At 34.8% G+C, this 16,693-nt stretch overlaps 1 protein-coding gene across 7 annotated transcripts in view; it reads right to left on the bottom strand.

Moving 5' to 3' along the window:
* Window positions 1–396: 396 nt before the first annotated feature.
* The window catches only part of Bicd1 (BICD cargo adaptor 1), a 154,796-nt gene continuing 138,499 nt past the window's right edge, over window positions 397–16,693 (bottom strand). Inside the window, exons 9-10 of one of the 7 annotated variants that reach the window (XM_087658357.1) lie at window positions 12,608–12,683; window positions 397–7,040 (exon numbers count right to left, since the gene is read on the bottom strand). In XM_087658357.1, coding sequence (XP_087514483.1) covers window positions 6,953–7,040; window positions 12,608–12,683 — 164 coding nt within the window. In that variant the 3' untranslated portion in view covers window positions 397–6,952. 7 annotated transcript variants of the gene reach the window in all.

Here is a 16,693-nt window from a genome sequence, read left to right as displayed (position 1 = left end):
TATATATGAAGAGCTAAATTGCCAGAAGCCATCAGCTTTTAGCCCCAGAACAGTAAGAGAGAGTTAAAGGCCAGAAGTCATCAGCCATTGGCCTTCTTCCCACCTCAGGACCTGACTGTAGGGGGCTGGGCCCCCAGCAAAGTCTTTCTTTTCCTTTTTTTTTTTTCTTCTTGAGGCCTGGCCTTAACTTGTGAGCTCAAGTGATCTTTTCCATCCTCCTGCCTCCATATTTTCAATAACTGTGACAGGGAAATGTCAATGTGCCTGGACTAAAAGGGACATTCTTGATGTTTCTGGGGGCTTTAGGAACGTAAAAAACTATTGAAGAAAAGGCCAAGTATCAAATAGATTTGTAGGTTCAACCTCCTAGAACAAAAGCAAAAACAACAAAAACAGTGGTTTTTAGAAGAGGGAATGATTTTTAAGACACTTTATTTTTAATGTTTTCTGTGCCAAAGATGAAGAGGCAACTTTAACCAGGCCCATAGATGTGATCAGTAATAAGGGTTTCATTTTTGTCCATTAGCGCATCACATAAACCCATACATCTCTTTCATCCTCAACCCTGCACCACTGTAAAATGAAACAATCAAAATCGATGATTTATATTGTAGGAGGGTCCAGTAGAAGTGACCTCCCTCAGGTCTGCTGGCTTAAGTTCTTTCCTATGTAAAAGAAAGAAGGAACCACTTCCATAATAAAGTGTCATTTTCCTCTCATTAAAAGTGTTTCCTGTATTAATACATTCCTAGTTTAATTTAGCTAAGTGCATTTTCCTGCCAAAATACACTTTAAGGAAAGATTACGAGTTTGGAAAATGGAAAATAAAGTTGAAATGCATCACAGGAATATGCAGAAATGTTAAGGCATTATGTTTTTAGTTTAAATAAGATCTTATATTGGATAAAAAATATAATCATATAGTGATTCCTATACTTTTTATTTGTCGTAGGTATAAACAAAAGTGGCATACAGAAAAATTGTAAACTAATAAAAATTTAGCATTGATGAATTAAACAAAAGATAAGCAGTTTATTTACTGGAAAAAAATTTGCAATACAGTATGGTCAGTTGGTAAGATTAACCAAGGTAATAATTAATAGTATCTAGCTATTTCATTAGCAATGGGGTGCCTTTCACAAATATTGAGTGCACAGAAACAAGCATATGACATATGGATTCTCCTGTGAGAGATTCATTTGAGATTATCTACCAAAAAGTAAAAAGGTCAGCAAACAATAAATTTATAAGAACTTTCTGTACTTAAATGCATGTGTCTTTGATAATGTCTCTGATGTTTGAATTTCAAAAATAATTAGCAAGAAAGGCATTTCTTAGTCTTTCGGTCATGTTTTCATGGTATTATTTTTAGATAGAAACACTTCACATTGTTTATGCCCCGAAGGCATAATAATAAAAGGTAGGAAGAACTGAATCATTACAAGAATAATCATACAGTGTAGAAATTAGGTTTGACCACACATAACACAAATTTAACATGGGAAAGAAGCACAACATCAGAATCACATCTCATATATGCATAGCCATGCAAATAAAGACACTGGATATATTACAAAAAAAGTCATAAAATATTTTCAAAAATTGTTTAATTGACTCTAACAGTCAAACCATTGAGCTTAAAAGTTCTGTGGCAATAACATTAAAAAGCATTTCCTCTGATATGACACATAGTCATAGCTATGAACCCAGTGATTCCTTCTGTTTCTCCCTTGCAAGATAACGATTTGTCAACACAGCAGTGCCACTTCCCTTAACTTCCTAGTTCTCTGATAAAGACTTTTTTTGAGAGGCAGGTGGATCTCTGCGAATTTGAGGCCAGCCTGGTCTACAGAGTGAGTTCAGGACAGCCAGGGCTATGCAGAGAAACTCTGTCTAAGAACTAAATAAATAAATAAAATAAAATGTAAAAAATTACTTTTTTGGAAAAAAAAAACAAACCCATATATCCACATTAACAAGCATCAAATTTACTCCTCAATGGTCCCACTAGAGAGGTATACTGAGCAGAGACTATGTACAGAAGTTAAAACAAAAATAAAGTCTCAGCAAATGTAGAGCAATCAAACTCCAAGGCCAGAAATTATCTGAATCAGCAGGTCATTTAAGCTTCAGTTCAAATGTGGCAGGTTATTAAATGACTCCATCTGAGAGATGTAAAAATAAACTTGAGGGATAAAGCCATGCACCTCAGTATGGAAAGGAGACCCAGTGTGTGTAACAGCCTCCTTCACCCCTAATGGCAAGGTCATACAAGTAAGAAGATCGTACAAGTATGGAGTCAATGCTGTGGATATGGGAAAGCCTACAGGATGTGAAATATTTCATGCAAACATCTTACACTCTTGCTTTACACTAATAGAGGTCAAGTGCTTGCTCCTCATAAACAGATTGTCATTTCTGAAAAATCTCAAATCTAAGAACATTTTTAATTTCAATACCAATTGTCTCATTAATTTATATCCTGAGTAATAAAAGTGATATTTTACTTGAAATCTTTTAGATATTAAAATAAAAAAAAACAGGCTACAAGATATTAGAGAGTATGGTGGTTAAAAGAACATTTAAATAAAGATAAGTTTATTTTCAAAAACTCATCTTGGGTTATTATTACAGAAAACGGCTATGGTAACTCAGGAGCTGGGATACTGATTTTGAAGTGAGTTCTTTTCAACCTTGGCATTGGCCATGCTGAATAGCATGATTTCAGTTCAGTAGCTTTCTGCTTTATTTGAAAAGTTGTAAATTTTGCAGACTTAATGCAAAATTATTTTAAATCACTCTGATTTATTTAATACAATCGTTTTAAACATTGTGGGTTTTACAAATTTCATTATATGTACAATATTAATTCATTTGTGATGTCTTTGGATTGAATGAACAGGATTTTATTCAGAGAAATATCAGTGTTTGTTTTGTTGTTTGCTTTGTAGTCCAGTGGGTGCTACAGGTCCAGCAAATGCCCCATGGCCGAGTTACTCCTTACTTCTGCCCACTGACTCCGTTGTAAGAAAGATTAAATCTTTTGTCTGACTTATACAATAAAAGTTGACATTTATCACAATAGAAAATATATTTGATTTATTCATATAATTATTTGTAACCTGTGCTTGGTTACTGGAAAGGATTTTATTCAATATAGTATATGAGGGAACATCCACATTCTTAGCTGGTTTAATAGACCAATTGTTCATGCTTACCTAATAGAGAAGGGCTTATCTGTATAAAACATGTTTTACAGCATAGATAAAGCAAATGTTAAAGATAGAAGATCTTTGTGAGTAAATAAAAATTTAAAAGTATTTGTCTCCTCTACGAGATTGAATATTTATGAAGTTTTCTTGGGTATATTTGTATTTTAGTTTCTGACACTGAAGCTTCTTTAAATGAAATTGCTACATTTCAGTTAACTTTCAAGAAATTCTTTTAAAAATAATAAATATCTTAGAAAATTAAGATGGTTACTCTAGTTTAAAAGTAAAAATATTCCATGACCAATCAGTAAAAATCCAATATATTTTAAATTTTAAAACAAAAGAATCATATAATTGTGGACTCCTAGGATTATATATTATTGTAAATTGTCTATACTTACAAGACTACCAGTAGCATTCCAGTTTTTAAAAACAAATCTTTTTAACTATCCAGTGATTAATTTTCCACTTTAAAATAGCTCTTTCCTACAGGTAATAGCAACCCTCCTCACTTAGTCTTCTGGACTCTGTAGCTACTCTCTGTCATTTGTTAAGTTATTTTTGTTGGATTTCATTATTGTACCTCCTCTCCTTTAGGCAAATATAAAGTATAATTTCCAAATAAGTCTTTTCTTCATTCCTTTATAGATTTATATTCTCTAGAAGTTTTCAAAATTCATTTTTCCTCCTCTTCCTTCTTTTAAATCCAGGATTAGATATGCAAAAGGTTTATACATCCAAAGTTTTGTTCATGCTCCTAAGCACTTAGGCCAAAAGCAATTTATTGCTTCTTTTTATTTTACTATTATGCTTTAATGAAAATCCGTAGTGAGAAAGCATTTCTGCATACTAGTTCATCTAGTCAGCTTTGTAATTGTGCTTACATTTAAAAAAAAAAGTGGGAACCAATCATATGGCTCAACAGGTAAAGATGTTTGCCACTAGGCCTGATAATCTACGTTCAATCCCTGGGATCCATATAGTTGTGGGAGAGAAGCAACTTCTGTAGGTTTTCCTCTGACTTTCCCACACATGCTGTGGACAGTGTGTGTGTATATCTGTGTGTGCATGTGTACGCACACACATGCACACTACAATGTAAGGAAATTTTATAGCAGTAGTTTTGGGTGAGCGTGAGCGCGCACACACACACACACACATGCATACACTACAATGTAATGAAATTTTATAGCAGTAGTTGGTTACTTTGATAACTGATCTTAAACATCTCCCACCTTTGTTCAAAATGTCTACAACAATTAGCATTTGTAGAATTTCTATAGTTTATATTTTAATATCAAAGATTCGTGTTTGTTTCACCAGTTTTCACTGTTTACATCCAATATTATCTTTATAGGTACTCATTTTTATCAGCACTCTACATTTATTCATTGAAAGGGTCTGTAAATAAATAAAGATAAATACAGCTGAGTTTAAACTGCATCAAATGATGTAACTACATACATACATGATAGTCTCTTACTGCTTAACAATTATTATCTACTTTTGTGCTGAAAATGAGAAATCTGTTTCAAAATTTCTATATCTTCTTATTAAAGTTCTGTTAAAATTAATATTTTATAGACTTAATAGTTCAAAACAAAAATTTTCACTATATTCAAATAAACAACTAAAATAAAAATAGTTTACAACAGACAGTGATAAATTTCATATTGGAAAAAGTCAACTCTATACACAGCTATGCCAACAGTGGTTACACAGAGACGAGATCCACCGTGGAGTTCCCAGCCCAAAGACACAACTTGTTCTGAGGTAACTATTTCCTCAGGTACAAAACTGACTTGGTAACTGACACTTCTTGGATTTCAAATCATGATTAGCAATGGGGAAAAAGAAAAAGAAAAAAGGGAAGAAGTTGTCTTTAATTGAACTCTGACAAAAATCTGTACTGTCTACTAATATTGGCACCCGGTAAACTTAACACCAATAAATGAGGAAAATGTGGAGGAACAGCCAAGCAACTGGTGGGACAACTATGTGGGGATTCTGATTGATGAGAGGTTCCACAGAGTCTATTATTAATCTGATAAAGAACAAAAATCTTTGGGTTGCTTTGGTAACTATGACTGGTATTCAACAGGAACATAACAACAACAACAACAAAAAACATTTCTGCAATGTGTTTTGTGGCTGACAGCTGACCTTAGGTTGACCACCCCACAAACTGCCACATCTTCCCCTCCACAGCTGGTAGCTCTGAAACCGCCATTGTTGGTGTCCTACAACACTAGTCATCTTTTTGCTAACTGTGAGGACTAGTTCTGTGTTGAAGAGAAGTTAAAGATACTGTTACATGAAAAAATAAAACCTTTATGGTTTTATGTAAGTTAAGGCTACCTGACAAAGACAAGGAGTCAGGGTTAGGCGCAATTATGTGGGCAGCACTTGAGAACCGAGGAATCCAAGTTAGACCTTACAGCTCTATTAGCTGTTGTCCTTGTTTTCTCAATAATGCAAAAACTAAATTTTTCTATGAAATTCTATGCCTTAAATAAAGTCATAAAATTACCTAGCACAATCTGTAAATTAAGTAGGAACATGTCTTATCTCAATATAATATGACTGTAGGCACCTGTGTGTTTGTTAAAAGTAGACAATGAGCTAAGGTTTACTATCTATTTTTTTTTTTTGGCAAGGAAGATTCATTGTGGAAAAAGAAAACAAACAACAAAACATACACTTTCTGCATAAATTAGCTAGCCAAGGCTACCGTACAGTTTTATATGTATATATTTTTGCATTTATTGTGATCCCTTTTAGTGGGAAACCCATAGTAAGACCCTAAATTTGGAAAAGTTTAAAAAATTTGTGGTCATTAAATAAGCACACCATTTCTTTCCTTCAAGTAATTTGACCTTCTTTAATACGAACACACACACACACACACACACACACACACACACACACACACACGCATGCACGCACAGGAGCAGCACCAATATATCTATCTACTCAACTGCAATTTTAAAAAATTAAAGATACCCTCGAACCTTGATTAAGTCAATGAATCATAGCTTTGCCTCTTTCTTAGATTTACTTAATAAATGTTTAGTGAAGAACTCTAGTTAAAAAAAATTACTGACAATGAGTTACTGATTAGAAAAAAACTGCATAAAGAATATTCATGTAGCAGCAAAATAGTTGTTGTTAACATTCTGATGCACCTCATTTGTAATTTTCTGCAAGAAAAAGGACCAAAATCTGGCCAGTTTCAGATTTTAAACTAAATTAAAACTTTAAATAACTGAATAAACTATGACTCTTTAAAAATAAATAAATTCTGCTTACGGAAATTATCTTTATAAACATAAACCATACAGCAAATAAAATATAAAATAAGTATCAATGAAAAATATTAGAATCAACATCTATAGCTGACTTTGGAGAATAGGGAAAGATGATTTACAGCATATCTATTTTACATGTCTTGGATCTATTTTATGCAATGGAGGTGAAGCCAGCTATCTGAAATACATGTCTCATTTCAGTTTCAAGTGAACTGTTGCCATTTGATTGCAGGTCATCTGTGATTCAGGGTAACCATGATTGATCACACGAGGGTTTATGTATCATTTTATTCTTCTGAACTCTCTTTTCTCTTCAAAAATGATGGACTGGAATCCACATGTACATCTAACATCCAAGAAGAAAACACCTGCTAGATCTTAGCGCCCTCACTGTGGCCTTCAGCCCAGATATTCATCCGTGAGAGATGAAGACTAGGGGTAAGGAGGCTTGGCGAGACAATGGAGAGGTGCACACTGTGAGCTGGAATGTGGCTGCTCCTTACTGAGGGCAATGTCCGGACTGAAAATGAGAGAGAAGGCAGTTAGTAAAAACAAAGAGGTAAACAAACAAGTCCACTGACAACCAGACAGATTATTGTCCTATACATTTTAAACACATGAACAGAATTTTTTGAAGAAAATAGTTTAAAACCAAAGCATGCCCCTCCCAATGCAGGTTTTTAAAGCAAAGCATGGGGGTGAGGGTAAGAAAGTAAAAAGAAACTTTGAGAACAGATACATAAACTTGTCCCCCAAGTCAAGTACTCAGATTTTTCAGTCTCCAACTCCTAGATCTCTGGGCTGGCAGTCAAGTGTCATCAGATCAGTCCTTATCAAACTTTATAGTGGGTACAAGCCACCCAAAGATCTTGGTAAAGGAGACTTTGAGTTAGCAGGGTCAGGAAAGGACTCTAGCGTCTGCATTTGTGATGTGCTCACTGTGGGTCAAATGGTGCTAGCCTATGGGTCAAGACATCAGAGTTCAGAATAGTCTAGAGTTTACTGGTAAAGACCCGAGAAGATAGTTTCATTTGCTTGTGAAGCCAATTTTGCTCTAAGGAGTCCTCCACTTTGGCTTGATGGTGCGAAAAAAAAAAAAACTGATAATTTTTATGACATTTTGCATTTGTTAAGTGAATGATGTGATTGACTATCATTGTTGCCTATTCTAACCAATAGGCAACATCTGAGAGCCTCCAATGGTAATGAACCTTGTCTCAGACCATTCAATGTCTTGCTGAATAATTGATGAATAAAATAGTAAAATTAGATTTCTTAGGTAAAACTATAAGGCATATTTGAGTTTAAATGTTTTAAAATGTGACTAACAAAAGAGAAAGGGCACCATAGGAATATTTTTTAAATTGGAGAACATGGCCTATTTCCCCATATATTGTGAATTTTAGTATCATATAATTCATTTCTATCGGGAGTGTTTGATATATATATAATATTCATTTAAATATTTTAAGGTAATGTTATGGATGTGTTAATTAAAATTTGTATTAAACAAATACTTTTGAAGATTTAGTAGTGAAATTGTCAATCAGATCTATCTGTTGAACATTAGTATAAAGTCATAATTATGTAAATATTTAGCTAGATATTACATCCTTCCCTAGCTCTTTGAACCACTGTAAATCTAGTTTGAAAGGAAACTGCTATTCATACTAATGAGGATGATTAATGGTAAGAGTTATTGTTCCTACTTTTTTCTTTTTGTTGATGCTTGGAATGAAACCAAGACTTCATATAGTTTGGGCAAGCACTCTGTGACTAAGCCCAACCCAGATGGTTAAAATGTAGCAAATACAAAATGGTGGAACAAGGAACAAGAAGATAGTATATGATTTAACTCATTAATGGTAAAAGAAAAAAACAATATTGGGTTATGTTATCCTTGACCTTCCCAGTAGTCAATGATTAAGGAAATAACAAGTTAACAATAATTTAGAAAGACATTCCTCAGACTTTGTGGTTTCTTTCTGTAAATTGTAAGTTAGAAATAAGCTCTTTCTATGGAATTAAACATAAAACAGGGCACAAGTTATAGCAAGCGGTAAGTATTACAGTAGTCATGTTATGCAAGAAGGACCTTGTATGACTCAATCCTTTTCTTTCTAGCATGTTTTTGCATGTTAGCTGTGGAATATGGCAATAGCCTGAGCAAGGGTTATAGTTCAGTTGGCCCAATGTCTTGATGTGTCATTCATGATGACACAAAATTATTTTCATTATTTCATATTAAATTTATTATAAAGTGAAAGAATATTTTAAACCATAGTATCAGTATTTTAAGTTTGCATAAAATGCAGTAACGTCATGTGTATTTTATGTCTATGTGCTAACTTATAAGAAACATGTTCTTGACTGACAGATTAATGAATTATTTTTAAAATAAATATTTGACACATTATTTCTTATAAAATTACATAAATTTAGCTTTGATTTTGATTGCTAAATATCTTTGGAAGACTTATTATTTAGCCTTTACCACAAATAAGTTAACTTTTCAGTGGAAGATCATGGAATAGTGAGCTTAACACTTCATTACTGAGGTTTTCAGGTATTAAAGTTGGATATATCTTCAGGAAGTTTAGTATTTCTTCAAAAAGCTTATTTTTTTCTTTGTCTTCTTCCTGGTAAATACAACTTAGTAGATGTGCAGATGTGATAAATATTAAACATTTTTATATATCTAAATATTATGTCCAAGATTACAACATCATTTCCCATTACATCATTATATATACAAATTTTAATAACTTAGAATAGAAGCAGCTTACAAAAAGTCCAAAATTTTTGAATTATATTTATTGAAACATGACATACTGTGCTCTTACCTTATATTTTAATATTATTTTGTGGTGTTTTCCATTTTCATGCCTTGTATATTACTTATATAAATTGTGGATGATACTCCAAATAAAAACTCTAATTAATGCCAAAAAACAAAGTATATAAATGCTGGGTATTGTGGCATACACCTACAGTTAAAGCTATTTGGATGGCTGGGGCAAGAGGATCACTTGAAGCCCCAGAGTTCAAGGAATTCAAGATAAGCCTAAACAACATAGGAAGACCAGGTTAAAAAAATATGTGGAAAAGTTCTAAATTTTCGTGTAAGAACACTGTTTATTAAGGAATCATACACCTTAAAAGTTATGTGAGTAGAATACTTATGTACAGCCATGAATTTGATCTGTAGTACTAAAAAAGGATATGTAAATTACATATATATATATATGTATATGTCTCAGGAGGGAAATAAACTTTATCTCAGGAGGGAAGTAAACTTTTTTTTTTCAAAATGAGAAACTCAGAGAATACCTGATCTGAAATTGAAATCACTCAACATTCCTAGAAAATTTTCTCATGTTTGTTCATTTTTCAATTGAAAGAAACTGTGTCCGCATAACTTAAACATGCTTTCTTTTACCAAGTGTAGGTACAATGACTGGCTCCTTATCTGAGGTGCAGCCATGCTCTCCAGTGGACAGGGCATGGGGTGTTAGGTCACTTGGCTCAATTGTATTAAAATATGTGGCATTGGACTTCCTCCTTTAGACAAGTATAATAGCTGGTTAGCCTATAGGGGATCACAATGACTAACACATGTGAATATCTTACCCTTGCCTGGTACCCAGTGTGAGTTCTAATGTTGGTTGCCTTTCTTGCCCAGAAGGATTAAGAGGGCAGTGCAGAGCTGACTCAGATCCTCTAACAGCAGAAACCATTCAGAACCCAAGCCACCCTGAAGAGGAGTCCTTTCAGACCTCTGTGTATTAATGATCCCTTTGTGTGAACTATAAAAAGGAAGAGAAGTCTGCTTTGGACATGACTACTGGATAGAAACTAGGGTGTCTGTAATTCTCTAAATTGCTTTTCACCAAATCACCCCCCATGGAGACAGGAAGCACCTAAATTTAGTAATCTTAGAGGAAAAGGAATGCATCTGCATTACTGCCTTAAGGAAATTCTTAAAGCAGTAGTATTACAACTCTGTCCAAGAAAACTAGACAAAATAAACACGATTTTGGTCAGGGATGGCCGTGTACAAAGTGTTAGTGCTAACAGCAAGAAAGGGCAGACGTGTCAGGTCCATCTTCACTGAATTCCTCCAAGGTCCTTGGAGGAATGTCAATTTTCCTCCTTACCTTGTTAAAAACAAAACAAAACAAAACCAAAAACAAAAAACATAACCAACAGAAGCAGCTTACACATGTAGGAGTGTGAGAGGTGGAATCACAAGCTAGAAGTCTGACTCCAAAGCTCTTTTACTCAGACATGTAGTCAGCGTTCATGGAGCATCTGTACTGCATTGACACTGCCCTAGTGCCCCAAATGAGGGAGGCTGCTTTGTGGAATCTAGACTACAGGTTTCCAGGTCCTCAAACAATATATTATACTGTAGAATCCCTCTCAGATCAACTTGAGCATGTATACTAATATTCAGTTACTCATGTAATTGAAATTATCCAGAACAGGCTACTGCTATAAATGCCATCAATACATTAGTAAATAACATTTCTGAGGGGTTGGGGAGATGGTTCAGTAATTAAGAGTATATGTTATTGTTGCAGAGGACCTGGGTTCAATTCTCAGCACCCACCCAATACTTCACAACCATCTCTAACTCTATTTCCAGGAGATCCAATGCCCTCTTCTGACTTCCCCAAGTACCAAGCATACATGTGGTGTACATACATACATATATACAAGCAAAACATTCGCACATGAAAAATAAAGTCAATAAATCTTAAAAAATAAAATGGTTCTGAAATAAATATCCTCTTACGTGAAGTGGTATTGATCGGCTTTCTAACAGACATTAATCAGAAGACACTGACTATTTAACAATGTACTTTGGGGGCTGGGCATGCAGCTCAATAGTAGACCCTTTGACCTAAGAGAGAGCACACGTTCAGTCTACAACACTGTGGGCAGTGTCATACTTACTTAGGCAACAAACCACCTAGCACACGAGCTTTAGATGTATTGTTTCTGTATTGGTGATTACCCAGCAAAGCCATGATCACACACAGTCTGCAGCTAACAGCTACTCATCTCAGACACACACATGGAGCTATGTTGGGGCTGGTCCTTGCTTGATACGAGCCCTCCTCTAGTAGGAGATGTATTCTGTATATTAGTAAGTAGAGTCTAAAGATCATATCCAGACTCCAGAAGCTTGGTACCAACAGAAACCAAGTAAGTGAGGATGAAAGACGCTATGGAGATGAGGTTCTGATGGGATGATTCTAGGCTGTGGATAGTCACTCGGGATGAGTAACTATTTTGGAGATCTTAAAAATCAAATACGAATTGTCAGCAAACTCTCTAGTTCTGTGCCTAGGAACGCTAGGAAGTTTTAAACATGCCTTTAAAACACTTCATTTCAGATAAAGGGAAAATAATCACTGCGAATTTTCGTTTGAGAATTCAAATTTTAGTTTTTCTCCCCCGTTTTCCTCCTTTCCCCTTTTTCTTTTATAGATTTTGGAGACAGAGTTATTCTGTATTAAAAGCTGGCCTTGAACTCACTATATAACTCATTCTGATCTTAAACTCGACCTCTTACCACAGCCTCCAAAGTGCTGGGATTACAGGTACGCACCATCACATATGGCTTTCTAGACCTTCTCAATTCAGTTTTCACAATGGGACTAAGTAAACAGAAAATGGAAACCATTAAAACTGTCCTAGAATGGACAGTAGATGAATTTCATATATAATTTCACATATTTTCCCTGTTTGCTTACCTGAGAAATATATTTGAAGAACAAAAAGATAAAATAAAAGTAGGTCAAATAACTTAAATTACATGTTTAAGATTGGAGGCAATGAAACACTGGAATAACCCAAGTATTTGCTCACAAAGGGGAAATGAAGCAGCCTCTATTCTATCATCTAGTGGTTGACGACATAGCACTAACTCCTGTGCATGCTCAGGGAATGTGAACAAGGGTAAAGTCATGTAACCAACTCATGAAAAACATGCAATAACAAAGATGCATAGGTGGTTATGGTCTTGGGAAGGGGAGCTGTCATGCAGCTGGTGGGAGAAGGAAGGACCTGTGGATTTACCTGACAGTTGGGTAGTCTTGCCTCCCAGCTAGTTGTGAGCACTGTGGCGGTACGGAGGCAGCAGGCTGCTGACAATCTACAAGAAACTAATAAATTAGACATGTATACAAAGAGATGACATAAAGGTGTTAGCAACAGTAACTAAATCAGCTGCCTGAGATTTAGTGAGGAATGGAGCAGTCACTAGATTAAGTGTGATTTTTCTTTCTTTTCTTTTCTTGGTGTGGTTTTTTTCCTTGACTAGTGCCAATAGAAAAGACTGAATTTTTAGTTTATATAATATTAGGAAAAACTAATGATATAAAATTAGTAGCAAGATTTTAAAAGTACATTATGTCCTATGGCCATTCATATTTGCTGTTTCGATTCCTCTAAAATCAGAATCTATTAATATTAAAAACTTTAACGTCTGAACTTGAACATAATGCTAATTACTTAATTAGCAAATAGATATGCTGTTCTAAAGTGAAATATATTCAGGTAATAGATTTTATTGTCAGGGCATACAGTAATATTATTAAACTCACATATATTTCGAGAAAGCCAAACAATATTTTATTAACAAGATGTTAAACAAGAAAATTATGTTTATAGTTTCCTGAAAATTGATTGTATGTGTTGAAAATAATTGTTCACAGAAATCTTAGATGAGTCATTATATAATAAAATTTTAATAAACAGAAACCAGCCTTATTAATGGTGCTCACTTTGTTTTGTTTTTATTACTTTAAAATCACATACTGTAAGTCACATTAGATTAAGTAGATTTTATATATTGTCATTATGTTAATCAACAAAGAGGCATATAAACCATCAAAGGACAGTCTGCTCTCTGGCACTGGGTTCACAATATTATAAACATGCAAGAGGTTATTTGCATAATATTTTTGCAAAAAAAATCTAAAAAACAAAGTAAAAATGAGAGTTGACTTGAAAATTACTCTTGAAGCATTTTCTTTGGTGAACAGTTTAGATATGTGAAAATATTAAAGCCAAGTCATCTCAAATTCTGGATTTACAGGCTGTATTGAACAAATTTAGAAAGCTATTTTAATTGAGCCACCAGATATGTGATTTTTAAGTTAACCAGGTCCATGCTGCCCTTCCTTAAGTAGAGTAGAAGGAAAAATGGCCTGGACATGTACTCTGTCATCTTCATGCTTGTCAGCAAGGGATAAATGAAACAATTCTAAAGCAGAGTTAATCTCTGTTGAATGGCAATCCTTAGAATCAACCGGAGTATCAGAATTATTATTTTTAAATCTTCTGTATACCAGAAATAGTTTCTCTGCCAATGCAGCCATGGCTTATCATTGAAAATACCCCTTCCGATAATATTTAGGAAGCCGGTGATTAAGACCACGATGCACTCCTTAACAAGCTGCCTCATTTGGTAGCTCTTTACATTCAGAGTGAGCATTATGTCCTCTTTCCTTTCTAATGATTTATTTTTATTTCGTGTGTGTGAGTATTTTCCTACATGTACATATAACATACATATCATGTGCATGCCTGGCACTCACTGAGGTCAGAAGAGGGTATCAGATCCCCCTGGAACTACAGTTGTGAACCATGAAAGAAAAAATAATTTAGGTCCTCTCCAAGAGCAACAAATTAAGAAAACACTGAGCCATCTCCCCAGTCCTATATTCTCTTTTAAAAAGAAATCACTTTGCTGGGCATGGTGGTATATGTCTAATCCCAGCACTTGGGAGGCAGAATAAGGCAGATCTTTTGACTTCAAGGCCTTCCTGCTCTACATAGTGAGTTCCAAGTCAGCCAAAGCTGTAGAATGAGACTCTGTCTAAAATAATAATAAGTAAATAAAAATATAGAAATCACTTCTTGTTATTGTTAATATTTTACATTCATAAGTATTTAACTAAGTGATATTATTAAGAGAAAAAAGTGAATTCCAAATGTACAAAACACAGTTTATTGATGCGAATAAAACTTTAAAAAGCTACATTGCCCTGATTCCATTGTTCCTAAAATCTCTCCTCTTGGGTCCACACACCTCTAGCTATGCCCACTTTAAGCCAAACTGAACCACAATATTTTAACATGCACTCTGCAAGGTAAAGCAGGTGTTCTGGGAAATAAAAAAGGTCTCTCTTAGGATTCAGTTCCTGATCTTCCAGCTCTGACTGCGATCTTCTAGGTCCGACAGAGTCTTGAGGCAACTGTCGTTGGATCTCACTATTTTTAAAGCATGGAAGACAACAATTATGTGGCTTGCAGAGCAACCACAGTTGAACTATCATTTACTAATCAAGATAGTCTCAATTATTCAATAATCAAATTACTAACTTTATGGTGGAGACAGTGAGGACAAAGACACAAAGATAACAGATCTGCTTGACTGAGAAAGACAAACATATTCAGTGAGCACTTAACACTCACATGCCATGGAGATGGTGGTGATGAGGAAGAAGCAACCACATCTGAAACTCGTTTCCTGCTTACCGCGGGCCGGGCACTGATTCCCTGGCTACTCTTAAAGTTCTATCAGTCACCCCCAGAAAGTATTGGGGTTATATAGTGAGGGGTATCGTTATACACTTGAGACACTGATTTGAAGAGAATCAAATACATCAGAAGCACAGAAAAAGATACAGCATCCAAGGGATACTGCTCTGTGTTGTTGGTTTCGGTTCAGTCAGTTTGTTTGCTTATTTGCCTGGTTGGTTTGTGTGGCTGGAAACAATAGATTTCCCTGGATGAGAAGAAGAGGTCTTACTTTACAGCTTTCTTTCAGGTTTCTACCACTCTTTAACCTTTTTGATGCAATTTAGAAAATTCATCAATTTCTAAAGACCAATGCCTTAGGGAGTCCAGAAACCAAGTGAAGGCTGCTTGAAATAGGTGAGAGTGCCCTGAGTGGAATGAGTTTCAACATTAGGTTTTGGATCTTCCCCTGTCCCACAGGACACTAGGGTGTGAGTTAGGAATCTATAAGCACAATCTGAGCTGTGGAGGGTACAGCCTACCAGGATGAGGCTCTAGGAGAGGTTTTCTTGATTACCACAAACTCTGTGAAAAGAGTAGTGGCACACAAGTCTCGTATGGCATGGTTTGTTAGAACCTGTTTTCATGGTGGAAGATCTAATCCAGCCCTGGCTCTTAGTGGGAATGCATCGTCCATACATATCTCCTTCTCTCAGCACCATAAGCTACATCCAGTACTTCTCAAGTTTCCATGACAACCGTCTGGACCTCTGAGTTTCCTTAATACCAAATAATCTAAACTCTTCCTCTGAGACATGGTGGCAACTTCTCTCACTCTCCTATCTCCCTCACCCTACTCTAGAGGACACAGTCCAGGGACATCTTTCTAACCCTGAGGTGTGTGAAGGTAAAATCATATGTAGTTTGGTATGACTACAGAAGAGTAGCACAGAAGACCTCTCTCATCAAAATCATCAAAATTCTATGAAATAAAATCCGTATGACATTTAAAGGAAACCACATTCCACTGCTATTTTATGCTATTCTTTCTTTGTTTATAGATGGTGCTAAGAAGTCATGTTTTTTTTTTTATCCTGTGCTTAAGGATGTATGTGTAAATGCCAATGAAATATGGGGATACTTATCTATATACATATATAGCCATTATTAGTATATGTTTATAATTCAAATAAAATAGTTTATATAATTTATTTGTGCTTTGGGAATTTTACCTAGAGCCTTGTGCATGCTAAGCACTCATTCTGCCACTTGGCTAAAACTCTGACTCCTACTTTTTAACATTATGTTTATTCCTAATGCATTTAGCTTGTTTCTACTTAATGCATCTTTTGGATTCTACTCTGTCATTTAATATATAAGCCTCTCTCCTATTTTTATGTATCAATTCAAAAATATGGCAATTTTTCTTTGATATCTTCATTTTATATTGGCAACAATAAGGCTATTTCATAGATTTTAATGAATGATTTTCAACCATAAAAACTGTATAACTAATTCTCTATTTGCCTTAAAAATTTTTAAACAGCTGGTTGTTAGTCAAGATTCAGACATAGCACTTACCCTGTTTTTATGCATGAAAAAGAAGCTTAGTTTAACAGAAGGCCTTCTTTTTTTTTT

The sequence above is a fragment of the Rattus norvegicus genome, chromosome 4 (genome assembly GCF_021556685.1).
Source record: "Rattus norvegicus strain SHRSP/BbbUtx chromosome 4, alternate assembly SHRSP_T2T, whole genome shotgun sequence".
Lineage (NCBI taxonomy): Eukaryota > Metazoa > Chordata > Mammalia > Rodentia > Muridae > Rattus > Rattus norvegicus.
This window is presented reverse-complemented; position numbering and strand designations above follow the sequence as displayed.